The sequence below is a fragment of the Megascapheus bottae genome, chromosome 10 (genome assembly GCF_031878675.1).
Source record: "Megascapheus bottae isolate mThoBot1 chromosome 10, mThoBot2.hap1, whole genome shotgun sequence".
Lineage (NCBI taxonomy): Eukaryota > Metazoa > Chordata > Mammalia > Rodentia > Geomyidae > Megascapheus > Megascapheus bottae.
This window is the reverse complement of record NC_143518.1, coordinates 34677146-34704046: the sequence shown is the minus strand read 5'-3', so window position 1 is coordinate 34704046 and position 26901 is coordinate 34677146. Positions and strand designations below refer to the sequence as shown.

The following is a 26901-nucleotide window of genomic DNA, read 5'->3' as shown; positions in this document are numbered from 1 at the left end:
TTTCCACTCATTTGAAAATGAAGGGTGCAGACTAGACTATTTAGTCTTCTAGATCTAACTGTAGAACTTATCTGCCTAACTTGAGTTTCAGTTTCTTTACCTAAAAATAAAAGCATATTGCTCTCTATTTCACACACAGCTCTCAGTGGAGGGAGCAGTACTGGGGCTTGAACTTATGGCCTGGGTTCCTTAGTTTTTTTTGTTGTTTTTTCTTTTTCACTCAAAGTTAATACTTTATCATTTGAGCTCTACTTCCTGCTTTTTTGCTAGTTAATAAGGGTGTCACTGATATTTCTGCCTGTGTTGGCTTTTGTGTTTCTCCAATTAAAGAAAGGACTTAGAGTATCTTTAAACTACTGCATTGGCTCTGGGCATTCTTGCTCCTGCCCTGCCTGGGAACTCAGGCAGCCTGGGTGTTGAGATAGAACACATGGTACTCCAGTCTAACACAGTCAAGGACAAGTCAGGAACCAGACAGAACAAGTTTTATCTGTTTATTTAAAAACAGAATAACGTTTTATGTACAAATATGCACATATTTACACAAAATGTACATACTAGGATCTTAGCTCTTTGGATTCCACAAACTCCTGGGTTGGTTGGGGAACAGAAGCTGGAAGTCTATCTTTCAGTTCATAAATCCAGCAGATTTCAGGTCAATGCAGTATTTAGACACTAAATCAGTATTCTGACTGAGTAGATTTGGGTAGGCCAAAGAAAAATAAACATCTAACTCCAGTCTCTACCCAAAGAAACAGCCAGAACTCCAAATAATGACTCAGAAATTCCTGGGAAAAGGAGAAATCCTCACCCTTCTACCTCCTTCACCTCACCTCAACTCCTATTGTCCCTTAATCTGTAATCAGCACCCTCTCTCCTCTAGGCCACAACTGAACCAGAAAGCCTTCTTCCAAGGGACCACAACTCCCCCAAGGGACCACAAACAAGTATGGATGCGACTAAAAATTAGATGAAGCTAGGGGAAAAGACCATTAGGGCCAAGCATCTTTCCCTGTCCTCCCGTAGGTAGTGGTCAAGGAGCTCACAGCACTGCTTCCAGACTCTACTAGCCATCAGGCTCCCTCTCAAGGTGTTCCCTGGATGAAGATGTCTTAGAAGAAGGAACATCTCTTAAAACCATAGGAATGTAACCCATGGGTTGAAGTCTCACTTTGCTGAATGTCTATGTAGGCTGGCCTTGCTTAAGCAAACCCAGTAACAAACATGCAGATAAACCAAAAGTTGTTCTGTTTTGTTAAAGTTGTGTCTCTCACTAAGGGAGTCAGAATACTATTCTGAAAGCTCCCAGTGAAGGTTTATTTACAGAAACTATATACATGCAGCAGGCCCGCAAGCCACCAGAGGGCAGAGGGCTTCTTATGTAATAGTCCAAGCTGCCCCTGGGTGGCAGCTTCACATGCCCCACAGCTCCCAAGTGGTAAGAATCTTGCTCCCCCACTTTGGAGGCCAGATCCCAGCTCCAGCTATGCCCGCACACCTGGATCTGGCCCACAGTCTCCACCTCTCATCTCCAATTTCTGCATCACTAATACTGCTCTGGGGTCTGAGAAAAATACCTGCACTTACAGGTAGAGGTCACTCACAGCCACTCAGCATACAAAGCCATCCAAATCCTATAGCACACGCACTACCATTCATTTAGACTGGAACATGACAGTATGATATACACCATGGACAATTACACACACACACACACACACACACACAGAGACACACACAGTGCACATTCAAACACAAATACATGCACACAGTGACCTGCACACACAAAGGGAGGTACTCCAAGAGTGGGGCACTCCCGATGAACAGAAGGGTTGGAGGATAAGGTTGAGCAGTCAGTGGAGTGGGAAGCATTTTCCTCAAGAAATACGGGCATTTAAAGAGGTCCCCCAAGACAAGCTGAAATTCCCATGTCAGCAGAAGGAGCCAGGCCTAGGGAAGGAGGCAGGCCTGGGTCAGACCAGGTGCCCCCGCCCGTTGATGTAGATGCCGTTGCCTGTGGGCTTGGCTCGAAGGGTCCCGTTCTCCTGAACAAAATGGTTCATGGCCTGTTTGATGCCTTCATCCCGATCTTCCTCGTCCTCTCCCCGCCCAGAACCTGGAGACAGCAGTTCAGTCTGTGTTTCAATCTCTCTCACTGTGGTCAGTGTGGAATAACTGCGACCTTCAGGTTCTTCACTCTGGAGACCAAGGGCAAAGGGCAAGTCAGGAACCAAGACAAGGGAAGTCAGACATAGCCGCCATGGGGTATGACTTGGTAATGATGGGGTCAGAGGTCAGGCAAAGTGGGGGTTGTGGTTGTCGCAGAGGCATAGGGGCTTAGAGATCAGGGGCCAGGAATTAGTGTTAGGCTTGGGGAAGGTAAATGAAAAAGGAAGGCAAGCAGGTGCACAGGGATGGCCCACAAAGCCAGAGCTGAGGCTCGAGGCACTGGTAGATAAGGGGACTGCTGACACACCACATCTGGGGCCAGGAGTGGGGCCTCAGGAGATTGGTGGGGACACCGGTGGGGCCGGGGGCCTCACCATCACAGAGCAGCTACTGTTGTCCTTGAGACTATCAGGGTGGCCCTCGGCTCTCAGCCCTACACTCTCCTCCGGCTGCAGGCCCGGGACATGGGGGTGGAGTTAGAACAGAGCTCAGCCTCTTCCCTCAGCCCTTCACCTCTTATCCTTCACCCGCCTCCTCCCTAATCACCTTACCCCCAACCCCAAAAGCCCCTTCTCTCCCTAACACAAACATCCTCATTCTCCCCCCACCATACCCCAAACCACCCCTGACACCAGAGCAGCTGCCAGGCCAGAGCTGAAAGAGGCCTTCAGAGGAACTGACCCAAAGTAGCTACACCCCTGCCCCCAGCCCTTTCCCTAACCCAGCCCCAGCTATGAATCATAATGGGCCAGATTCAGTGAACAACTGTGCCCCTGGTCTGCAGAGGAGCCCAGGCACAAGAGAACCCCGCACATGCACCCAACCATGACACACACCTGGCTCCTGGGATCTGAGTGATGGGAATGCAGCCTCCGGATGGAGTTCTCCCGGGTCAAGGTCAGCTCTTCCTCACTGGGAAAGATACCCCTTGGTCAGGAACTGAGGGGACTGGTAGCCTCCCAAGGTAAGGCCAGCTTGGCCAAACCTATATGAGGCAGCTGGAGGGTGTAGGTGGCTGTACTAGCCCTGCAAGTGTAAGTGTGTGACTGCAGATGGCAGTGTGGCTTAGCAGCATGTGCTTGAGTGTGCAGGGTAGTAGGTGATACCTGGACATATGAATCTGATCCTCACTCTACCAGCAGTGGTCCCACAAGCCCCTCTTTTGTCCCAAGACTCTGCCCACCTCTGATCCATAGGAGCTAGGTCCTCACTTTTCACTCTGCTCAGTGCTGGCCCACCTCCTATTTGCCTCCTCCTTGTCCCCAGCTCAGTTCTACCTGCCCCGGAGCAGCCCGTTACTCACTATTTCTGGGTCATCTGCTGGGCTTTGCGCCGATGGTATCGGGACATGAGCACCACCACCACTACCAGAAGGCAGAACAAGAGTGCGGCGATCACACCCACCACCACCACCGAGGCTGATACTAGGTCCACCTGCTTCCCTGGGTCCTGAGGGTCTGCTGGAGACAGGCCACTGTCTGAGGTCTGTGTCCAGACACCTGGTCCACCCACCAACTCCATCCCATTTCCCACACTCACTCCTCCCAAAACTCTCCCACAACCAACCACCTGACTTGACCTCTGCGACTACACCAACCAACACCCCTGAATAAACACTTCCCCAATTCCTTCTATCTGTCTTGCTTTCTGTTTCCTTCCCCCCACTGCCACCCCTGCCCACTGCCCTTGGCCCTGGGCCCAGGACCAAGACGCCTTGTCTTTGACTTACCGAGAACATCCACAGTGACCTGAGAATCCCTTGAGGAGAACTCATTGCTGACATGGCAAACGTAGGTGCCACTGTGCTCGGTGGTCAACGGGGGAAAGCCCAGAGTGTCCCCTTCCACTCGTACCCCATTGGGCAGAGGCCTATTCAGCCTAGAGGACAGGGAAGCTGAAGGGTGCTGGCTGGGGCGGGCTGAGTGAGGCTGCCACCTCCAAACATGCCTGAGCAGATCTCCACCCCCCCTCCCACATGACGTCACCCAGAGCCGCCGGCTGTTCCCACGGTGCCCCACCCTCCCCTAGGCAGGTCTAGGCAGGGGCCCCTTCTCCAGGCCGCCCAGCCTGACCCGGGCACCCCCACACACATTCAGGGAAGATCCACACGCGTGCCATCCCACATGTTCCCCAAAGGCATCACGTCATCCAGCACTGGGTACCAGATAGACATGCTATGAAATCCACACACCAGACCGCTCCACTCCTAGCTGGGCTCAGAGGCTCAGAAAAATGCAACTACCTGCTTCAACATCCAAGATGCCACATGATAGCATTAGGAACCTAGCCCTCGGGCATCAGCCACACGCATTGCTCATGTGTCCCCATGTAAGAACATGTCTATCACATGCATGTGTACTCTGTCGCTGAATCTTTGGACATCTCAGACCCTGGAAAAAAGCCAAGGTCTCTTGAGGGAACTGACAGGAGTGAGTGGGTGTTTTTGAGGTGCTGGCAATATTGTGGTTACAGGAGTGTTGGTGTAGCAATACATACAGTCAGCTGTCTTTTTGTCTCATGTACTTTTGGGATTCACTTCAATCCATAAAATACTAACAATTTAAAAATTAGAAGAAATGGCCGGGAGTTTAGCCTATTGGTAGAGTGCTTGCCTAGTATGCATGAAGACCCGGGTTCGATTCCTCAGTACCACATACATAGGAAAAAGCAGGAAGTGGTGCTGAGGCTCAAGTGGTAGAGCTCTAGCCTTGAGAAAGTCCAAGGACAGTGCTCAGGCCCTGAGCTCAAGCCCGGGACTGGCAAAAAAAAAAAAAAATTAGAGGAAAAACCAAGAATTCATCAGTTTATTCCCTATCAGTGACCAGGTTGCTGGGTGCTAGTGACTGGTGCCTGTAATTCTAGTTCCTCAGGAAGCTGAGATCTGACGACCAAGGTTCAAAACCAATCCTGGCAGGAGCGTCTATGAGACTCTCATCTCCAGTTAACCAGCAAAAGGCTGGAAGTACAGGCCTGACTCAAGTGGTAGAGTACTAGCTCTGAGCAAAAAAGCTAAAGGAGAGCATGAGGCCTTGAGTTCAAGCCCCAGTATGGGCACAACAATAATGAACTAATTTAAAACATCTATCCTAGATTCTCTTGGACAAGTCAATATTTGGTAACCATATTTTTTTGTATTGTCTTGAACATATCCAGAGCATATAGTCCCAGACCATAATAAGTACATCCTGGTCTTGAGAGGGAAGGGGCCTAATCCTAGGCTGGCTCCTCCCACAGACCCTTACCGTGTCCAGTTGTACGAAGGAGGAGGCTGCCCTTCGCTCAGGCACTTGAGCATAGCTCCTTCTCTGCCAACATGCCACAGTTTTTGGTCTTCAAGGCCCCTTACAGAAGCCTCAGTAAGGACTGCAGGGACGTAGAAGGAAAAGAAATAGTGAATGGTGCCTTTAATCATGTAGTTTCTCAAGAGCTTCCCCACAGTCCCTGCTGCACCCTCCCCAAATAGCCTCCCTTTGCCTTCCCCATCCTACTCATCTGCTACTAAACCTTGCCTGTCCCCCCCTCGAGGACAGCTCTTGGCCACATGGCTCCCTCTTCTCTTGACGCTGAGTCTATGTCAGTTTATTTGTGCCATGAGCCCACAATTCCCTCAGGGTAGTGATGTGTCACACCTTTTCTGGGACTTCTGTGGTGTCTAGCATAGTACTAGTCATAGAAGAGGTGCTCAATAAATGCTGCTGGATTCTTTGAAGGCCCAATAATCCCAGTAGTTCATTTGTTTCTTTAGTAAACATTTGTTGAGGACCTACTTTGCACCAAATGGTAGCATAGTTTCAGCTTGAAGTCTAATGCTGGGAATACATGAGTTCTACGGTTTCCTGAAGCCTATGATTTAAGCTCTGTGTGAGATGCTTTGCATTCATGGCTGTTAATTCCCATCAAAATCCTGTAAAGTTGATATAATTACACTCATTTTGCTGATGAAGAAAATGAAGCCTAACAAGATTAAAAAACAGCTGGTAAACAGCCGATGCAGGCTTGTTCCAAGTCAGTTGCTAAACCTTAAAGCTCATAATTTGCAAAATGCTTTCAATTCCATGTTGATAGTTGATTCTTCCAACAATGCTGTGAAACAAGCCCTTCTCCTCTGTAAAGACAGAGACCCTGAAGCACAGTGATTCGCCAAAGTCATCTGCCACTGAGCTCCAGGTCTTCTACCTTTGAATTACTGCTCTCCTGGTCACTATAGTTTCCACAACTCTGATGGTCGGCCTAGCACGGCTTAGAGTCACAGAGTGTCTCTTCAATTCTTTCCAAACCCAGGGGGCATAGGCATCCAAGTACTTACAGGCCACTTGAAGGGTATGAGTGATCCTTTGGTTCTGGAGCAGGCCAGGGTGGGACACCACACAGGTAAGAGGCTGCCCATTCATGCTGCGACTAGGCACCAGGTGGAACTCTGATGTGACCGCAGCAGACCGGGAGTGCTGGAAGGAGCGGCTGGATGTTGTACCTTTGACCTCGGTGTCCCAGGTCACATTAGGGGCAGGACTACCCTCAGCAGTACAGGAAGCTGCCAATGTCAGACCCTGGCCCTCTTCTAGTGGTGGACCAGGGTTCAGTGAGGGCAAGGGAGGCACTGTGGATTGGGAAATTGGGAAGGTCACAGATCTGCACAACCCTCCCCCATCAGAAGGCCCCACTCCATCCCTTCTGTTATTTTCTCAATAAAGGCATCAAATAAAGCCCAGCGTGGTGGCTCATGCCTGTAATCCTAGCTACTCAGGAGGCTGAGACCTGAGGATTACAGTTCAAAGCCAACCCGGGCACTAAAGACCGTGAGGCTCTTATCTCCCATTAACCACTAGAAAACCGAAAGTGGTGCTGTGGCTCAAGGGATAGGGCGATAACCTTGATCAGAAGGGAGACAGTACCCAGGCCCAGAGGTAGGGTGGTAGACTTGAGCTGAGAGCTCAGGAACAGTGTCCAGGCCCAGAGTCCAAGCCCCATGACTGGAGGGAGAAAGAAGGAAGAGAGAGAGAGAGAGAGAGAGAGAGAGAGAGAGAGAGAGAGAGAGAGAGAGAGAGAGAGAGAGAGAGAGAGAGAGAGAGAGAGAGAGAGAGAGAGGGAGAGAGAGAGAGGGAGAAAGAAAGAAAGAAAAGGAAGGAGCACCAGATAAGAGTTCAAATTTCAGTCAGGCACCAGTGGTTCACCCAGGTAACCCTAGCTACTCAGGAGGCTGAGTTCTGAGGATGGCCAATTTGAAGCTAGCCCGAGCAGAAAAGTCCATGGCATTCTTTATCTCTAATTAACCGGCAAAAAGCCAGATGTGGCTCAAGTGGCAGAGTGCCAGCCTTGTGGAAAAAAGTTAAGCAAGAGTGCAAAACACTGAGTTCAAGTCTCAGTACTGGGATGTACACACACACACACACACACACACACACACACACAATTGGAATTTCATGCACATTAGGAAAAATGGAGGAGAAAGGAAGGAATCAAGCTGGACTTGATCTTCCATAGAAAAGGACTGTTTATTGAAGAACAGCGAGGGGCAGCTACCTTCCCATGGGACCAGAGGTTGTGCAAGGAGGTGGAGTTGGAGTTGGGCTTTTGAGGGGTCTGAGCAAGGGAAACAGAGGTGGTTTGGTACAGGGGAGGAGACTGCAGGTGTGGGCAGAGCATAGGGTAAGTATAGTGATCATGGACTCTCTTATCCGAGGTTGAAAGCTTTTGAATGTTCAAACAGCTCTACATCTGTCTTGCCTTGACTGGTTTGACACAGGGCCCAGTTCTCAGCCGTCTGTTCAATCTCTTAACTCTTTCCTTGTCTCACAGCTTGGCCTTAGAGTTCCTTACAGGTTCGGCCCACAATGGCATGTTTACAGCCAGGCTTAGGTCAGATGGCCCCTGACTGTGTCAAGCACATCTATGTATACCTGGGGTTTTGCCTGACGTCCATGTGCACCTCAGATAATAGGGTGGGAATCAATCCTTCAATGTGACTTTTATCTATTGTTTGAATGTTTTACAGTGGTATGGATTATTTAAAAAAATAAAAATAACCAAGTAATTTAAAAACAAATTAGATTTTATCTACGTAATAATAACAGCCACCATTTAGTAAGCACTTACTATATGTCAACTATTATGTTAAATACAAATGTTATCTCATTTAATTCTGTCAACAAACCAGTGAGGCAGGTATTATTATATCTGTTTTTTCAGAGGAGGAAAGTAAAGCTCAGAGAGGATAAATGATTTGTTCCAGGTCATCAGTCTTAGAGTGATAAAGCCTAGATTCTCACTCAGGTATTTTTGCTTTGTTTCATGCATGGGTGTTGATTTTTGAGACAAGGTTTTACTGTGTAGCCCAGAGTGGCCTCAAATTCTCCATTCTCCTACCTGTTTCCTGATATCATAAGTGAATATCACTGTATCCATGCTATTTTACACTCAAGTTGCTGAGTGTGGACAATGGAAAACTAAAAAGGCTTTTTATTCTAGCTTTAAAATGGAAAAGATAGCTGGGCACTGGTGGCTCATGCCTTAATTCTAGCTACTCGGGAAGCTGAGATCTGAGGGTCAAGGTTGAAATCATGCTGGATAGGAAAGTCTGTAAGATTCTTGCTTCCAATCAACCACTAAAAAGCTAGAGGGGAAGCTGAGGCAGCATCAACCTTCAGCAAAACAGCCAAATGAAAGGCCCTGAGTTTAAGCCCCAGTACTGACACCAAGATAGAAAAGACAACAGACTTCATGTGCCCTTAGTGCAAAGTAGTGGCTAAAAAGGCAATTATGACCTCAAATCGCATTCACTGAAGGTCCCACAACAAAGAAGGTATTAGCCTAATTGGTCATGTACGGCCACACCAGAAGACAAAGCCTGGTGTCCCCATTAAGCCCCGCATTTGAAACCATGCATCCCAGGTTGGGGAAGGAGGCTTTGAGGTAGAGTTTTTTGGTGGAACTGTAGCAGGCGCCAGCAGCTTGGAAAACAGATTTGGGTGCAGAATGATGTAGATGTTCAGGACTTTAAAGGTCTGTGAAGCAAAGGAGACTCAGCTAATGCTCTATTGTGGCTTGAAAGGACAAAATGAACACAGAGAATGACTATTAGGTCATCGTTTTTTAGGTTTCCTGTGCACACATTCCTGCCCCAGCTGGCCGTGATTCTCAGATCTCAGCCTCCTAAGTAGCTAGGATTACAAGTGCGCATTTCCAGCCTCAGAATTTCTGATCGGGCAGAGGATGAGTTGCCTGGTCCTGGTTCATCCTTACAGGACCCATCTTCTTTGGCTATTCTGCCTCCCTCCCATCTATTTCTGCAGACCCACGTCTGCTCCTCCTGCTTCCAGCTTCTCCCTTGAAACTCCTGGGCCCAGCTCCGGGTGGGCTTGGCATACCCAGCAGCAGCCTCCCACCCTTCGGTCCCCCCGCCCCATCCCACTTACCCAGCACTCGGAGCCGTAGCTGTGCTTGGAAGCTGCCGGAAGGGAAGGTGCTGACTCGACACTGGTACTCGCCCTCGTCTGCCTGCACAGCGTTGCGCAGAAGCACGGAGCCATCCAGAGGGTCCCGAGGGGGCGGTGGTTGCTCCACGCGGCCCTTGTAAGCCGAGCTCACGTGAAGTCCATATTCAGAGTTCAGTAGTGCCAGCTCCCGAGTGCCCTCGTTGGCGTCCACCCGAGCCCATGCCACCTGCCCGACTCGCTCCTCCGGGTCTCCGCGGTAGAAGCATGGCAGCTTTGCATCCTGGCCTAGCACCACGGTTACCAAGTCGGAGGTCTCCAGCTCACCTGTGAGAGACCGGCCTGCAGGGGGCAGACAAGAGCAGCCAGGGTGAGGGGCCGAGGCCAGAACAGGGCTGGGGGGGGGGGGCGGGGCGGAGGCAAGGGGTGGGGAGGGAGGGGGGTCACTTTCATATTGGTAATGACAGCCAAGGCAGCCGGAACTCGGGGAGCATTTTATGCTTGCAAAGCGCATTCTGTTCATTACCTCATTAGATCCACAAAACATTCCCAAGAGGTAGGTGTTATTATCACCATTTAACAGATGAGGAAACTGAGACCCAGAGAGAGGAAGTGGCTTGCCTAAGGCCACACAGAGGATTTATGGAAGATCACACCCGCTTCCAGCCTAGGCTTGTGTCCTGAGCAGTTGCAGGTGGGAAGCCATCACAAAACCTGAGACTCAGCCCCTGCCCTCAGGCAGCTCATAGTCCTCAGGGAAGTGGAATTCAGAAACACTTTCACAGGAGGCTCAGCCTACCGAAAGATGAAATCCGAACGCTTTCGAGAAGTATGGCTGGAAACTATCGCAAGGTTCTAGAAAAGGTGCTGGGCACATAGAGTGGGAAGGGTCCACCCCAGGAGGCCCTTTAGAACATTCTTTTCATGACTGGGACCTGAGAAACCTAAATTCCCAGAGGGATGGAGGTATTCCTTGTGGGAGGAGTGGCATGAACTGAGAGGCTCAGAGGCAGGAATGAGCAAGTCACTGAAGACAGAAAGGGTCCAGGTCAGAGGTCCAGAGAGATGAGGGCAGTGTAATGAAGGCTCAGAACATCGAGCCAGAATCAGAGAACCAGAGATGAAAAACTAGTGCTACTCAGGTTGATGAGCATTCAAGGATTCGGGAATCAAATATATCCCATCATATAACCTTATCTGGATCCACTCCCTTTCCTCAAGGGGCCTGAGGACTGTTTAGTTGAAAGAAATAGAAGGGCCCAGAACATGGCCTAGTAGTAGAGTATTTGCTTAGCATGCAGGAAGCCCTGGGTTTGATTCCAGGGTGGGGAAACCAGCTCAAGTGGTAGAATGCTAGCCTTGAGAAAGCCCAAGTGCAGTGTCCAGGTCCTGAGTTCATGCCTCAGGGCTTGAAAAAAATATGAAGAGGAAAAGAAATAGAGACAGTTGTGAAAACATGCAACAATGACTTGTCTTCCATTTTCATCTATTTATGCATTTATTTGACAAAGGATCCCAGCTGGCCTCAAACTTGCAATCCTTTTGCCTCAGCATGCCAAGAACTGGGATTACAGACATTTGCTACCCCATCAGGCTTGCAACGATGGTTTCTGATTGAACATTCAGATGTATTGCTGGCCAGTTGTGGGATGGGGAAGCTAGTGGGGTCCCAAGTCGTGTGGATGGTCTTTATGTTGGGTAGGATTAGGAGCCAGGCACTGGTGGCTCACACCTTGTAATCCTAGGTTGATTTCTGAGAATCTCAGTTCTAAGCCAGCCCAAGCAGACAAATCAGAGAGGCTATTCAATTAAGAAGCAAAAAGCCTGAAGTAGAGGTGTGGTTTAAATGATAGAGCACCAGCCTTAAGTTGGAAAAAGCCAAGGGAGAACCCAAGGCCCCAAATTCACAAATTGACATGCATACATACATGTGTGTGTGTGTGTGTGTGTGTGTGTGTGTGTGAGCAGGCATGCGCGCATGTGCGTGTGCACACACACACGTTCTGGGTAAAGGATCAAAGTAAGCAAACTGAGGAAGTGGAGAGGTTGGTCAGTTCAGGAAACAGAGCGTAATAGAGGACCCAACCTAAGGCAGGGTGTACGTATGTTGAGCAGGAGTGGAAAATATGGCTGGGATAGGTGAGGCCAAATGGCCCCGGGCCTTCCATGCCAGGCAAAGGAGATCTGGTCAAGAGGAAATGGGGAGTCATTGAAGGTTCTTTAGCTAACAAGTAGAGTGAGGCAAGTGGCAACTTGCAGTTTGACCAGAAAGGAGGCAGACTGAGGCCCAGACAGTCACCAAGAAACTGCAGCTGCAGCCCTGGCATGAGGATACTGGGACAGAGAGGAGGACATGGTTCCTGGGAGACATTTGATTGGGATTTTAGTCTCTGAGTGTAGAGAAAGAGAGAGATAATGAATCGGGAAGACTCAAGGATAACTACATTTCTAGGACAGGTCACTTGTGAGGGGGAGGCAAGGTCTGAGGAAACTCAGGGTTGAGAATCATGACTAAAGGTCCAGGGACAAGGTCAGAATGGAAGGGTGCTTTGGGGTCACAAGGGCTTCTTGCTTTGTCTACTCCAGCAACTCCCAATGGGTTATAGTTAGTCCCTGCCTCTGCCCAGCACCTCACACACCCTGTTATTCCTCACCTTTGCTCACACTGTACCCCTGCCTGGAATGCCCTCCTCCCTATGTCTAGTAGCTCCTACTCATCATTGTCTGGAGAACTCCTACTCATGTCTTAATACTCTTTGTAGACATCACTTCCTCCTAGAGTCCTCCCTCCCTGCCCCACCTTAGGCAGCCTTGGGTGTCCCTCTGTTCTCTAATATCCTATTTTTACCTCCCCCATCATAGAACATTAATCCATCGATTGTACTTGCTGTCTTCTTGTCTTCCTTCCCCACTAGAGTGAGCCCCATGAGAGTAAAAACTGGATCACATGTAACCTGTGGAAACGTGATTTCTGATTTCATGCTCAGTGGTGTGTGGTCTCCATTCCTGATGCTTAATGAATGTTTCTTGGCTGAATAATGAAGGAAGGAAGGAAGGAGATGGCAAAAGAAGAAAAAGATAGAATGAGAAGGAAGAAGCTGGTAGGAATGAGAATGGTTGAGCTGGAAAAAGACGGTATTTGTGTGGCAACCTTAGGGTGAAAGAAAGATTGGCTCGCTTTTCGGGTGCACCTCTTAACTAGACAGAGGAAGAAGGGAGGGATGGAAAGAGGTAGGCACATGGCCTTAGTGGAAACTGAAACTTGGAGTGGAGCAGAAGGTTCCACTGAGGCAAAAATAAGAAGGGGTCCTGTGGTCCTGGGGCAAAGAGTAGAAAAAGGGAGGATGCTGCTAGGATCTGGGAGGACCCAGACTGGACAGGACAGACCTGCAGGGCTAGATACCATGGCTCTGACCTGCCTAAGCTGCTGTTGGTCCCACCCAGCCCAGCCTGGGAGTCCAGCTAACCACCTGCACCCTTCCCAGGCACCTCCTTCTGGTACCAAAGGGAGCAGGGTTGCCAGAGAAGAGCTTGAGCTCGAGGCAGTCCAGTAAACCTTCTGCTTCAGATTCTTGTATTCGCTAAGCACTGGTGGCTCACACATGTAATCGTAGCTACTCAAAGCCAGCCTGAGCAGGAAAGGCTGTGAGACTCTTATCTCTAATTAACCACCCAAAAGCTGGAAGTGGAGCTGTGGCTCAAGTGGTAGAGCACTAACCTTGGGCAAAAGAGTTCAGGGGCAGGGGCCGGGAGTTTGGCCTAGTGATTAAAGTGCTTGCCTAGCATGCATGAAGACCCGGGTTCGATTCCTCGGTACCACATACATAGAAAAAAGCCGGAAGTGGTGCTGAGGCTCAAGTGGTAGAGCTCTGGCCTTGAGAAAGTCCAAGGACAGTGCTCAGGCCCTGAGCTCAAGCCCAGGACTGGCAAAAAAAAAAAAAAAGAAGAGTTCAGGGGCAGTGACCAAAGCCTGAGTTCAAGTCTCAGGTCTGGCACCTAAAATAAATAATAAATAATAATAACACCAACTAATATTAGCATCCACATAGGTCACAGGGATCTGAGCCCTGCCCATGGGGACACTCGAGTCCTTCTAAAGACTATTTTTGAGAACATGTCAGATGACTTATCTCCCATCTACATCCATCCTTATTCTTGCCAACAAATAAACTGCATTCTCCTCTCAAAAAGAAAAAGGGGAAAGTGGTGGGGGGGACAGAAATACTTTTCAGGACACAACAGGAATTGGAGGAACTGGGTATCCAGCATATGTAAGCTCCAATCTGCCAGGTCTCTACCCATAAATCCTAGATCCCCACTTCCAAACTTTGTAGAACAACACCAATAAAAGAGGACAATCTCTCTTGGATCGCTCCCACAGCCCCCCATTGTCCTAAACCCACTATCCAAAAAGAGCATCTTTGGATGAGGCCAACTCCTCCCTCAATTGTCTGCAGTCATCCCCTAAGCTGCAACAATAAGAAAAGAGAAACTTGGGGTCTGGTGTGCTTGTCCTGGACTACGCGGACCCAGGAGGCCTGGCTCCTGGGCCAGGGCAGGCCAGGACTGCCTCCTCCTCTCCCCCACCCAGGGCCTGCCTGGCGTCAGCATGATGATGTCACCAGACTAAAGGAGACACACCGCCTGCCTGGTGAGGTCACCCTGCGGGCATGTGGTAGCCAGGCCAGGCCAAGCCCACGGACCCTTCTGCTGCAAATTGTTTGCTGAGGCTGGTGGACTCTAACTAGCTGGGCACTCCTCCCCCTGACTCGCCTAACTCTCCTCCCGGGAGCACCAGGACGCTGGTCAGGAGCCTTGGTGACTCAGAAGCTGCCACACAGCAGCAGGCCTAGCCACAGCCGCCACCACCTTGCGCAAGGGAAAGAACAGGCCCAACTGGCCAGACGGGATCCCTGCCCTCAGCCTCCCCCACCCCTTGCCAGGCCCCTTCAGGCCTCTTTGGGGCCCTTCCCTTTGTGTACCCCGCCCGCTCCCCAGACAGGCCCTCCATTCCTGACTTGGGCTGGCTGGTTGTACCCCACCCTATACCTGCGTCCCCATTTTACTTTCTGTGTAGGGCCTGGCCTCTGGTCTCAAGAGAAACTGAGGCTGGCTCCTGCAGACACCCAACCAGTCAGTGTTCAGGGAACAGGGAGGAGATCTTTTCTTTATGAGGTCCCTTTACTCATGAGATCCTCTGCTGGCTCCTAGAGGGGTTCAGATAAGGGTCCTAGAGGAAAGTCTGTGAGGAGAAAGGAGCGAAGATGAATCTTTTGTGTCTTCATGTGTAGGTGTGCTTGCATGGAGACCTGGCCAGTCTTTCTAGTTCCACATGCATGTAACATTGTCTCCTTGCATGAACTTGGGGTGTCCTATCTTCAGGGGTATATATGTACTTACTTTTCTATGCCCAAAAGGAAGACCAGTGTGTTGTTTTGTGTGAAAATGTGTGCATGCACCATTACATATATGTTTCACACTCTGTGTGCAAGGTGTGCATTCCTGTCCTGCAGAACTCCGAACGCATAGTAACTATGTTGATGTTTATCTTGGCTTCGGGCATGCGTGTCTCAGCTGCTCTTGGTCAGTGGCATATGGCTGTGAGTCTTTGCTTGTGTCTAGAGCATTGCTCGTGCATCCTTCCTCTCCTCACCCCAACACTTGAGGGCAGATCATCTCAGGCTCGACATGGAGGTACCCAGAGATGAGGTCACTGCCCCTCCAGGTGATGGGAAATTGCCACCAAGCCTCCTCCACAGAACAAAACAAAAATTCCCTCTCTTGGGCTCCTCGGATTTCTACAAAGGGAATCCCTTCCCACCCACCCCACCAACCACACCCCAGGGCCCCCCAGCACCTCTGGCCCCCCAAGGAGGCCTCTCCCTGGGAATCTGTCAGGACTCTGTTGCTTGACACCACCAGAAAAACCAGCTCCAGCTCCAGGCCTGGGGTAAGGGCTGTCTGGTATTGGTAGGGGGTGGGGGGGGGGGAGAGGGAGCAGCAGTCTGCCTGAGCCCAAGGGGAGGGGTCCAAATATGTAGGGTCTCATTCTCCTTTATTAACTCTTAACTCCCCTTGTCCATGGCACCAGAGAGGGCTAGAATATATAGGTAGTTTGGTGTAGGAAAAAAAAAAAAAAAACAAACCTGAGACAGAGGACTAAGCACCTCATCCAGGACAGGTGTCATTAACAACCCAGCCACCCTTTTGGTCCCACTTGCCCCCACAACCTTGACCTTTGACTTTGAAAACCAGAAGACATTTCATTTGCCTTCATCCATCTTCCTTCTTATCCCACATTGTCCTAAGCCCCCTAGCTTAGTGAGAGCTTCCCAACCCTGGGCAAAGCGCCCACCTGCAGATTAGTGTCTGAGGAGGGGGGGGCACACCAATTAGAGAGCGGGGTTGGGGGGGAGAACAATGCAGGAGGACAGGCCTTGAAGCATCCAGCTTTGGCCCAGACACAGCTCTTAGCACAGATAAGCCCCCTAAGCTCCCCCCCGGAGCCAGTCTGAGCCCCGCTGAGTCACCATAACAGCCACACTGTGGGTGGGAGACCCAGAATTCAGCCTCTCTCAAACAACTGAGATACTTTCACCTCTTATTTTGTCTCCCCCTTCACCACTCTGACCAGCTCTGCCCCACCCCAAATCACAGCTTCAACCCAAGCTCTCAGGACATAGGATTTTTAAGTGGAAGTTGGTTGGGGCAGCCAAAAAACCATGGGAAAAGCTCTTGAGGTCTTGGCTTCTGTTTCAGAAGAGAGTGATCCCACTCCCCCCAACACATACACACACCTCACTTTAAGAAGCTAGTAGGTGAGTCTTTTCTGGCACTTACTCCCCTCTCCCCGTGCTCCTTTTTCTTATGCTTGTACGGAGGCTTGAACTCAGGACCTGGGTGCCGTCCTTTGGCTTTTTCTTGTTCAAAGCTAGTGCTCTACCACTTGAGCCACTCATAGACTTTCTTGTTTAGGCCAGCTTTGAAGCACGATCCTCAGATCTCTGCCACCTGAGTAACTAGGATGTCTGGGAAAAGCCACAGTGTTCAGCTCCTCTTCTGCCTTGACTCAATTTTTCACTTCATTTCCATCCCCTCTCTCTGCCTACACTTTGTGGTCAATTCAAGGGCATATTTTAGAGACCTGAAGATTCCCTGGCTAGGATCTCGAAGATGGGACTGTGCATGCCAAATTCTTCAACAGCTATCTCTGTGGCTAAGGATTCTTTCAGCTCCCCGGAACACTGGGATGAAATCAGGGTCACTGAGGCCAAGGGCTTCCCTGGGGTTCTAGTTCTCACCACTTGGGCAGGGTAGCAAACTTCTCTTTCTGGCTTCTCTGGATTTGGGTTGGTCCTACAGGAAAGGGCCTGCCCCACTCTGCAATCAGGAGTGGAAAAGCAAGGATGGGGCCCTTCCCCTTTTAGGAAACCAACCTCAGAAAGATAACTGATGGTAACTCTCTGAAGACAGAGTTCAGAATTCAAAGAACAGATCTGGGGTTCTACAGGGTCCTCTGGATCCATACAAAAAGCCAGAGAGTGAGATCCTATTGGAGAGCATTTTGCAGATTTGGGTCTCTCAGCCCCAAGGCAGAAGATGGGGGAGGGAAAAGGGATGGGACCTCACCCGGAAACTCATCCCATTAAGGAGAGACAAAGAGCTGTGGTGTTAGAGGCACCTCCCAAGACTGGGCTTCTCTCCCTGTCAGGGGTGGGGCAGGGCCCTGGAGCTCAGATGTCTAAGGATCCAGAAATCGGTTGGGGGCTGCAGGAGATCTGTGAGAATTTGCATTTGGGCCTGGGAGGCAGTAACCTGGAGAAGAGGATTTTCAACTGTTCTAAAACTCAGCCCCATAGGCTGGACAATCAAAAAGTTATAGTATTTCAGAACCAGAAAATCTGAAGAGACTACCTAGTGGTAGTTCTTGGTCTACTGAAGTTGACTTTCTTAGTAGCTCAAAGCCACCTAACAAATTAATAACAGAAATGGGATCAGAACCCAAGACTCTTAACTTCGTGATCTAAGAATTGTTCAGATACATGAACTATTCCAGCCTCTTAGGACCATTAATGGAATGCCTTACACATAAAGGAGACAGAATAGAAGTGCAACCATTATGCTTGGGCTGGGAACCTGGGGTTTTAGTCCAATGGATCCCTGAGAGCAGCCCTCAGCTCTAAGCAGACTACAGCAATAACAGCAGCTGTGAAGTAGTGTCTTACAAAATAACAGCTTCCTGAGCAATTCTGGACCTACACTTTCTCCCAAAGCTCCTCTCTATCAGGCACTGAGTGAAGTCAGGGGTAATTTCCCTAAGTAGAAGGGGGACTCCTTTCTCCTTCATTGTACCTCCCCTGGAAAAAAGCCTCCCACGATGGAGAAGGGAAGCAGGGATCAGCTCTCACTCCCCATTGCACTGCCAGCACCTAGTATTCTAGTTGTACCCAGGTGTGCATTCAATTACTCTATTCTTTAATGAATGAGGAGTCTGGCAACTAAGACAACTAATCCTGGTTATGCTGCTCACATGGAATAATCTTGCAGAGCTCAGCTGCCTATCTATTTCTCTCAGTTTTCCCATCTGGAAAATAAAGGAGTTGGAGTGATGACTTCTTTGATCCCTTCCAAGTTCTGAGACAGCATGACTCCATTCTTCAGGTGTGGGTAGATCCTACAGGAAAGTGCCTGCTGGGTTCCCTGGCCTAACAGACAGGCCCCACCCTCTTAGCCTAGGCAAGGAAGAAGGACTGTCTGGAAGAATGGGAATTAGGAGACAGAAGGGTGGTGAAATGACAAAGATGGGAGTTCCGTATTCTGAGACTAGAAGTTAGGCTGATGACAGTTCCATTACAGAATGAGAGTAGCACCCAGGCCTCCAGTCCAGGACTTTTGCTTCCTTTGAGAATGAAAGCTAGGGGCTGCCAGACAACTGGCTTGCTGAGACTGAAGATCTGACTCTTCTGTTCAGATAGGCCCTCCATCTTTGCAAAGAGAAAGATTCCTCAGTGACCGGAAACAGCCTGTAACATGCCATCATAGTCTCATCGTACACATACATGCATTATCTTCCTCACCCCGAAGATTACAGATCCCTATCATTTATATCTGCTCACTATATACATTAGTCAGGCAGGAAGTAAAGTGTACCCCAAAGCATCTACCTAGAAAAACAGGGGATAGAAGAGGAACAAAGAAAGATCATGCCCAGTCTATCAATAACCCTTCCCTAAGCCCCCAGCCATTTAAATAACCCCTATTGCTACTCTGATATCTAATTGTGTGTGTGTGTGTGTGTGTGTGTGTGTGTGTGTGTGTGTGTGCGCGCGCGCGCGCCCAGGGAAAGACAGAGGCCAGAGGAATATGAGTTCTCAGCTTTCCTGTAATCCCCTAACTGGCACTCCAGTCCTGATGCCCTTGAATATCTTGAAGAGAAGAGAAAGAGAAAGACATACCCACCCACTCCCAAGACTCAGCCTTCCTGCAGCTGATGGCAGCTGAGGCGGCTCAGCCCTGAGTCAGCCTCAGGCCTCGGGAGCAAGTCTAGAGCCCAGAGAGAAAAGCCAAGGAGTCTCCAGTGGCCCTGGGGGAGAGCAAGATCCTTCAGTTCCATCTCTCTGCCCACTGGGTCACTATATCTATTCCCGGGTAGTTAGCCCAGGCCTCACAAGGCTGTGGCCACGATAGTTAGGGACCCCAACATGAGTAACCTGCCTGGAGGCTGAGATAGAAGCTGACAGAGAGGAGCTACACTGAATCTTCTGGTAGATAGAGAGGGAGAAAGGGACTGACTTCTCTGTCCAGAGCTCAAGGAAGTACATGTTTGTGTGTGTGTGTGTGTGCATGCATGCATGTTTGTCTGTGGTGTCTGTGATGGGTTGGGCTCAGAAGCAAGTGTCCTGAGAGTTCAGGCAAATCCTACCTGTGAAGGAAGTCAGGAACAGCAGCAGCAGCCAGGCTTCAGGCCCCCACATCTCGGCTCCCAGGGACAGGGGCATTGGTTGAAAGGCAGACCTGCCAGTGGTTCTGAAGTTCCACCAGTTCTCCCTGGGAGCCGCCTCTAGAGCTGGATCAGGCACTGACCCAGAAGGCAAGAAGCCTTGGAGCCCTGGGCACTGACACCTGCTATCCTGCTTGGGCCTCCACTAGGGGACCTGGCCCCTCTCTATCCACCCGGCAGTGGCTACCCCCAAGAAGCCGTGATCGGGAGCGCGGAGCTCCCCCAGAGCTGCTTCCCACGCCGTGGCCAACAACGAAGGCAGAAACCTGGGAACCTGCTTAGCAGGTCAGAACAGGTGCGTCTCTGGGGGCTGGGCCTGGCACGCAGAGGAGTCTCCGCAGCCACCGCCCCCACGGCCTGGGCTAGCTAATGGGCGCCAGGGAGGGAGGGAAGGAGGGAAGGACCTGGGTGGGGGCATGAGATCCCATCCTCAGCTCTGAGCTTTACCTGTTCTTTACCTGCAAAATGTGTGTGTAGAAGGGACTGTAAAGGGACAGGGGTGGATTGGGGAGGACCAGAGTATCTTAAAATGGGAGGCACCAGACCTGGCCAGGATCAACAGGGGCAAGGCTCTTATGGGTGGAAAGAAACCCAAGCATCTCACACTCCAATCAGGCGTGATGTCTCCTAAGAGATCTGACAAATTCCAGCTTCGTAAAGGGGCTCAGCTTTTGAACCCTGGAATCAGAAAAGGCCAGGGCCAAAGAAGAACTTGCCCTGATAGCCCATGTACTTCTTTCTTCAGATGAGAAAACAAGCCCAAAGAGCAGAAGGGCCTTGTCAGGAAACACACAACACAGGCACTTCTGTTCCTGAGGCAGGGTTCTACTTCAAAGACCCCTGAGCAAGAACTTAAAGAAAATCCTCTTGGCCTTATCCATATATAGATTAGCAAAAGAACTCTCCAGAGAATAAGGCCTATAGATTCCTGGCTTCCCTCTCATATCTCCATCTCTTCAAACCTTATTATCTGGCTAGGAGTCCCAAAAGAATATTAACACAATCAGAGTGGAAGGGTTTTTTGTTTTTTTTTTTTGGTCTTTTTTTCTCCTCTCATTTTACTCCAGAGTGATGGAGCTGACCACACATCTGAGCTTGGCAAGGACAATCTATATTTCAAATACTGTGACCCTGAACTCCTTTGAGTATATTTCTATTTGTCCAACCACGTTTCCATTTTGGATAATACAAAATCTCATTGGCTTACCTGGGATAGCCAAAGGAAGGGGATATGGCCTGAACTTACCAAAATCTTTGTAAACGGGGAGGAGCAAGGTCTCTGGTCCAGTGGGACTTAAACAAACAACAAACACACAAAACTAATAGACAAAAACAAAACAAAACAAAAAACAGATAACTGCTGGGTGTGGTGTCTCAAGCCCGTAATCCCAGCTACTTGGAAGGTAGAGATCAGGGGATAGCAGATCAAGGCCAGCTCAAGGAGCAAAGTTTCTCAACCAGTGGTACAGCGGCATGCTCCTATTATCCTGGCTATAGGAGAAGCACAGTAGTTGGGCATAGTTACCACATCTGTCATCCTTAGTGACATGGAGAAACATAAATAGGAAGACCACAGCCTGGGCTAGGAAGAAAGTCAGATCCTACATTGAAATAACCAACGTGGAAGTGGAGGCATGGATCAAGTGGTAGAACACCAGCCTTGAGTGAAAAAGCCAAGCATGGGGGCCAGGAGTTTGGCCTAATGGTAGAGTGCTTGCCTAGCATGCATGAAGACCTGGGTTCAATTCCTTGGTACCACATACATAGAAAAGCCAGAAGTGGTGCTGTGGCTCAAATGGTAGAGTGGCTAACTAAGCCTTGAAGAATCCCAAGGACAGTGCCCAGGCCCTAAGTTCGAGACCCAGGACTGCAAAAGAAAAGGGAAAAAATGCCAAGCATGAGGGTGAGACCTTGAGTTCAATTCCCAGTACCTCTCAAAAAAAAAGAAAGAAAGAAAGAAAGAAAGAAAGAAAGAAAGAAAGAAAGAAAGAAAGGGAAGGGGAAGAGAGAGAACAGGGGAAGAAAAGAGAAAAGAAAGAAGAGAAAACAGGTAAATCTAAAGACAGATGTGGGGGGAAAAAAAAAACTAAGTAAGGGAACAAAACCAGGGCCTTGAGTATGCAAGCCATCTAACACTGAGCCATATCCTCAGCCCCTTACCTGTCAAATCTTATTCATCTTTCTAAAGCAACGTCAAATGCCACATCTCCCATGAAGTCTTCTCAGCTCCTCCCACCCAAAGTTAATCTTTCTCTCTTCTATTCTTCCTCAGCCCTTGCTAGTCCCTTTATTATAGCTTATGTACTCATAATTTGTGCTCATCTTATCTGCTTAATTAAATTGTGAGCTTTAATTCAAGAAACATTGATTGAGGACTTCTGTAGGCCAAGGATTCAGTAAATGTGTTAAATTGAGGGACAGAGCAAGAACTCCTTGGAAGTGGGGTTTTGTTTTATATCCTGTCTCAATCATCCCTGTTAGGACAATTCACAGCACATAATGGGAACTGAAGGCATTTTTGTTGAAAGCATGAATTTCTGAATAAGTGAGTAATAGAGAAAGTGGTAAGACTGAGTCAGAAGGTGGAAATCCTGATTGATTATGTTTCTGTCCTGCCTCTAGACTATGACCTCCATCTCTGGCACTAAATTCCAACTCTCAGCAGTGCTCAGGTGATGACCTCTTCTTAATTTTTTTTTTTGCCAGTCCTGGGCTTGAGCTCAGGGCCTAAGCACTGACCTTGGACTTTCTCAAGGCTAGGGCTCTACCACTTGAGCCTCAGCACCACTTCCCACTTTTTTCTATGTATGTGGTAACGAAGAATTGAACTCGGGTCTTTGTACATGCTGGGCAAGCACTCTACTACTATGCTAAACTCCCCAGTGATGACCTCTTCTTGAAGGGCTATTTCCTGAAAACCAGGGGCATATTCAAGAACCAGGCTACATGCCAAAACTGCCAAGTTTCTCTCCACCCCCACCTTTGGCAAACCCCTTCCCCTCTTCGATTCAGATCCCCACCTGTGCCAGAGGAACAGCCCCACCCCGATGCTGCTTTGAGATCCAGTGGGACAGGGGTGGAGTAGGGCCAGGGGGGAAAGGAGGGGGAGCATCCTGTATTATAATTATAATTATCACACCTTGGATCATATCACCTGCTTTCAGAGGAGCTCCTTTCCTTCCCACGGATTCAACCCTCCAGGTACAGGAAACCACAGGAGAAACTGAGGCACAGGGGTGAGAAAGCAATTAGATCACAAGTTGAGTATCCAGCTGCTTTGGCCTTTCTATTTATAATGTATTCCTTCAAAATTCTATTGATCAGGGTGGTTCATCCCAAATCTAGGAATATGAAACACTAAAGGCAGGTAGAACTCCCCAGAGGTAATAGCCATACATACCCATGTGAACAACACAGGTTGCCTTGAAATGGGGGCTAAAGCCACCATTCAGAGTGAACACTCAAACCTTTGAATGAGCTAGAGATCTCTCTACCTCAAACAAATTAGTTTTCTTTTTTCTTTTGTCAGTTGTAGGGCTTGAACTCAGGGTCTGGGCACTGTCCCTGAGACTTTTTGTGCTCAAGGCTAGTGCTCTACCACTTGAGCTACAATACAACTTCTGCTTTGGTTCATTGGAGAAAAGAGTCTCATGGGGACTTTTCTGCTTAGCCTAGCTTTGAACCGTGATCCTCAGATCTCAGCCTCCTGAGTAGCTAGGATTACAGACATGAGCCACTGGCACCTGGCTATATTTAACAAGTTTCTATTCCTAAATCCTCTGTCTCCTCATTCCCTCAATCCTATATGCCTCACAGGGTATTCCTGGGGACCAGGCCTTGTCTATCTTATTCTGGGAGAAAGCCTAGGGAAGACAAATTCCAGATCAGGGTCTGGAAGAAGATTGGTTGAGAACTTTTCCAGAGCAGTGTCTGGTATCTGGGGTTCAGTTCTTTCTTCTACATTGAATTCCAATTCCCTTCATGCCTCACTACCTACCCTCCTCCCACCCACATTCTGGGCCCTGAGAATGGCAACAATTCAAGCCACGGTGGCATCTTTAGCATGTATATGTTTCTGTCTGGCATCACTGTTTGCATGCCTACATGTGTGCATTCATTCAGCAGATATTTTGTGAGTACCACATTGTTTCAGGCTCAAGAGAAGTGACAGAGCTATAGGACACGTGGTACCCGCCCCGAAGTAGCCTTCAACCAGCAGTCAGACAAAGAACTGTAACACACCATATCTCACCCTCCTATACTTGCATGTGACTCTCCATGTACACACTATGGCTATGCATGGGGCTGCCTATGTGTGCATAACTGCAAATGCTCATTATTTGAATGTGTTGAAGCATCCACTTCAACCCATCTCTGTCCCCATAACAGGAAGCACACCTAAGTCAAACCGGTTGGAGTAGGTTGTGCAGGAATTTTTGTTTGTGTCAATGGGACTTGAGGTGAGTCAGGGAGGGCAAGAATGGGTGGAGTGGTATGGGGGAGAAGAGTGAGAGTGAGGGTCAGATCGAGTGAGCAGGAGAGGATGGGAGTGGGTCAAGGTGGAAAGGGCTTGAAGGGTGGGGTGTCATTAGAAGGATGGGTTAGAGGCAAGAGTAAATGAGAGAGCTCCTGAGTGAGTAATATCTTCTTTGAAGAAAGGTCTTAGGTCAGAGAATAGTCACCTGATGGCTAAGAGACCCTTGTGCTTTGGGAGAGAGAAGGATGAATATAAATCAGAATGCAACTAGATAAGAGCCTGGGTGTGGATGAAATGTTTGTGATCCATTTCTGTTCAGCATGTCTCTCAATGTGATAAGCTGTGTCTGACCTGCTCATATTCTTGGTTCTTGCAGAAAGGTGTTGGGGAGATGACTGATAAGGTTTTGATTCTATCCCCAGGACTGACACCATAGCAGATAGGTTCAGATTCCTCATTACTTCTCCCTAAGATGTTCCCACCCATTGAGATGTCATACAGAAAAAAGGACTCCAGCAGATTCCCCCCTTTCAATATTATGTTTTTATTTGTTTGTTTTTGCTCATCCTGGGCCTTGAGCTCAGGGCTTGAGTTCTATCCTTGAGCCTTTTTATGCTCAGAGCTAGCGTTCTACTACTTGAGCCATAGCGCCACTTCCAGCTTTTTCTGAGTAGTTTATTGGAGATAAGAATCTCACAGACTTTCCCGCCTCAATTGGCTTCAATCCTCAGATCTCGGCCTCCTGAGTAGCTAGGATTACAGGCGTGAGCCACCAACCCCTGCTGAATAACATCTCTTCTGCTCCCCTCCACTGGAATTTCATTGTGCCAGTATTGAGATGGTCGAATCTTGTTTCTGTTCTGCCAGTCCTGCAAGCCCATTGGTTCTCCAGTACCCAGCCCCATCCTTTAATGACAGCCACATTTCCTGGTTGCCTAACAGCATCCCTTCCAGCTCAAGGGGCTGGGTTTGCTCATTCCTCGAGGGTTCTAAAGCTAGAGTGAGCCATCCAGAAGAAGGGGCTGCACATAAGGCATGCTTGTATTATTTCTCAATAGCCCAGTTATACACAGAGCCCCTCCTCCTTGTTCTCACCAGGTTTCTATAAACACACTACCACAAAATCAGGGACCAAAACAAGAGTTAAGAGAGAAAAGCCTTTATTATATTTCCCTGTGTCTCAGAGGGCTGGCACTGTAGAACGCTCTTGGTATAATAGGTCCTGGCTGGTACTAGATGAGAGTAAATGCTCTCATGGAAATCTGAATTCTTTAAGTGACGACATCTGCAGCAAAAGATGCAGCAGCGAGAAGAGAGCAGGAGCAAGGTAAAGGGGATCCTAGGAATTTGGTGAGGTAATGGATTCTAGCAAGGACCTCAGGCTACGCTTGCCTCCATTCTCCCTGTCTCTCCCTGTCTGCACACCCAAGCACAGGAAGAGGAACCACAGGGATTCTCAGGAACCAAAGAGCTCAGGGACCGGAGAGGTCAGTCTGGCCTGCATTCCTGCTTCACCTTGAAGATTTCTCCTCTAGTTCCAAGAGTGGTATAAAAGAAGGGAAACCAAGCTGGGAATGTGACTTAGTGGTAGAGTGCTTGGCTCGAATGCATGAAGCCCTGGGTTCCATTCCTCAGTAGCATATAAACAGTAAAAGCTGGAAGTGGCTCAAGTGGTAGAATGCTAGCCCTGAGCAAAAGAAGCTCAGGGACAGTGACTAGACCCCGACTTCAAGCACCAGAATTAGGCCCCCACACCAAAAGAAAGGAAGCTAGGTACCAGTGATTCACACCTGTAATCCTAGCTATTCAAGAAACGGAGACGTGAGGCTTGCAGTTGAAAGCCAGCTAGGACAGAAAAATATGTAAGACACTTATCTCCAATTGACCAGCAAAATATTGTAAATAGAGGTAATGGCTCAAGTGGTAGAGCACCAGTCTTGAGGGGAAAAAATAGCTAAGGAAGACAAACTAGGTGCTGGTGGTTCATGCCTGTAATACTAGCTACTCAGGAGGCTGAAATTTAAGGATCATGGTTTGAAGCTAGCCCAGCAAGGAAGTCCATCACTACTAAACTACCAAAAAGCTGGAAGTGAAGCTGTGGCTCAAGTGGCAGAGCACTAGTCTTGAACAAAAAAAGCTTAGGGACAGTATGCAGGCCCTGAGTTCAAGCCCCGGTACCAGCACACACAAAAAACAAACCCAAGCCAGGTGTGGTGGCTCATACCTGTAATCCAAACTACTCAGGAGGTTGAGATCTGAGGATCATGGTTCAAAACCAGCCCTGGCACTAAAGACTGTGAGACTCTTATCTTCAATAAATCATTAGAAAACCGGAAGTGGCATTGTGGCTCAAGTGGTAGGGCTGTAGCCTTAAGCTAAAGAGCTCAGGGACAATGCCCAGGCCCAGGGAAAGGGCATTAGCCTTGTGCTCAAGCACCCAGGCCCAGAGTTCAAGCCCCAAAGCAGGGGAAAGAAAAACCAAAACAGTGCAAAAGTCCATTGCCAATAATAATTAGCAAGGTCAGACACACATAAATTATAAGGAAAGAATAAAAGAACAAAGACTGGATCAACCCTTTCTATTTTCTTTTCTTTCTTTTTTTGTCTGTCATAGGGTTTGAATCATGGGCTTTAATCAACCTGGCTTGGATTAACCCAGCTTGGATCAATCCTTTCTTGCCAACTGCTTCCTTCCCTGGGTTCAGACCTCCATCCACTGAGGTCTCCTGAGGGAAACTTCTCTCTGAAACTTGCTCAAGTCCTCATTAATAATCAAGGCTTATGATTTTACCCAGGAATCCCACACTGCTACTGTAGTTCTAAGA

The 26901-nt window shown here is 48.8% G+C and overlaps 1 protein-coding gene across 3 annotated transcripts; it reads right to left on the bottom strand.

The window, feature by feature from the left end:
- Nucleotides 1-562: 562 nt before the first annotated feature.
- Nucleotides 563-19597, bottom strand: Nectin4 (nectin cell adhesion molecule 4). 3 transcript variants are annotated; one of them, XM_090339809.1, is made up of 9 exons: nt 19522-19597; nt 9582-9941; nt 6476-6766; nt 5412-5532; nt 3899-4047; nt 3473-3629; nt 3006-3081; nt 2544-2618; nt 563-2198 (listed from the first exon to the last, which is right to left on the bottom strand). In XM_090339809.1, exons 1-9 carry the CDS (start codon nt 19595-19597, stop codon nt 1974-1976), a joined length of 1530 nt encoding a protein of 509 aa, XP_090195935.1. In that variant the 3' UTR covers nt 563-1973. The 3 variants fall into 3 exon arrangements, with proteins under 3 accessions (XP_090195935.1, XP_090195936.1, XP_090195937.1); XM_090339810.1 differs by having other exon boundaries at nt 3473-3626; XM_090339811.1 differs by lacking the exon at nt 2544-2618 and having other exon boundaries at nt 3473-3626.
- Between the last annotated feature and the right edge of the window lie 7304 nt (nt 19598-26901).

Excerpts from the sequence above, each read along its gene's own strand:
- Nectin4 (XM_090339809.1), bottom strand. The coding sequence starts at position 19,597 with ATGCCCCTGTCCCTGGGAGCCGAGATGTGGGGGCCTGAAGCCTGGCTG. Across the intron at positions 6,767-9,581 it reads GCTACGGCTCCGAGTGCTGG|TGCCTCCCTTGCCCTCACTG; the intron begins GTAAGTGGGATG and ends CCCAATCCACAG. Across the intron at positions 4,048-5,411 it reads CCTTCGTACAACTGGACACG|GCTGAATAGGCCTCTGCCCA; the intron begins GTAAGGGTCTGT and ends CCTGTCCTCTAG.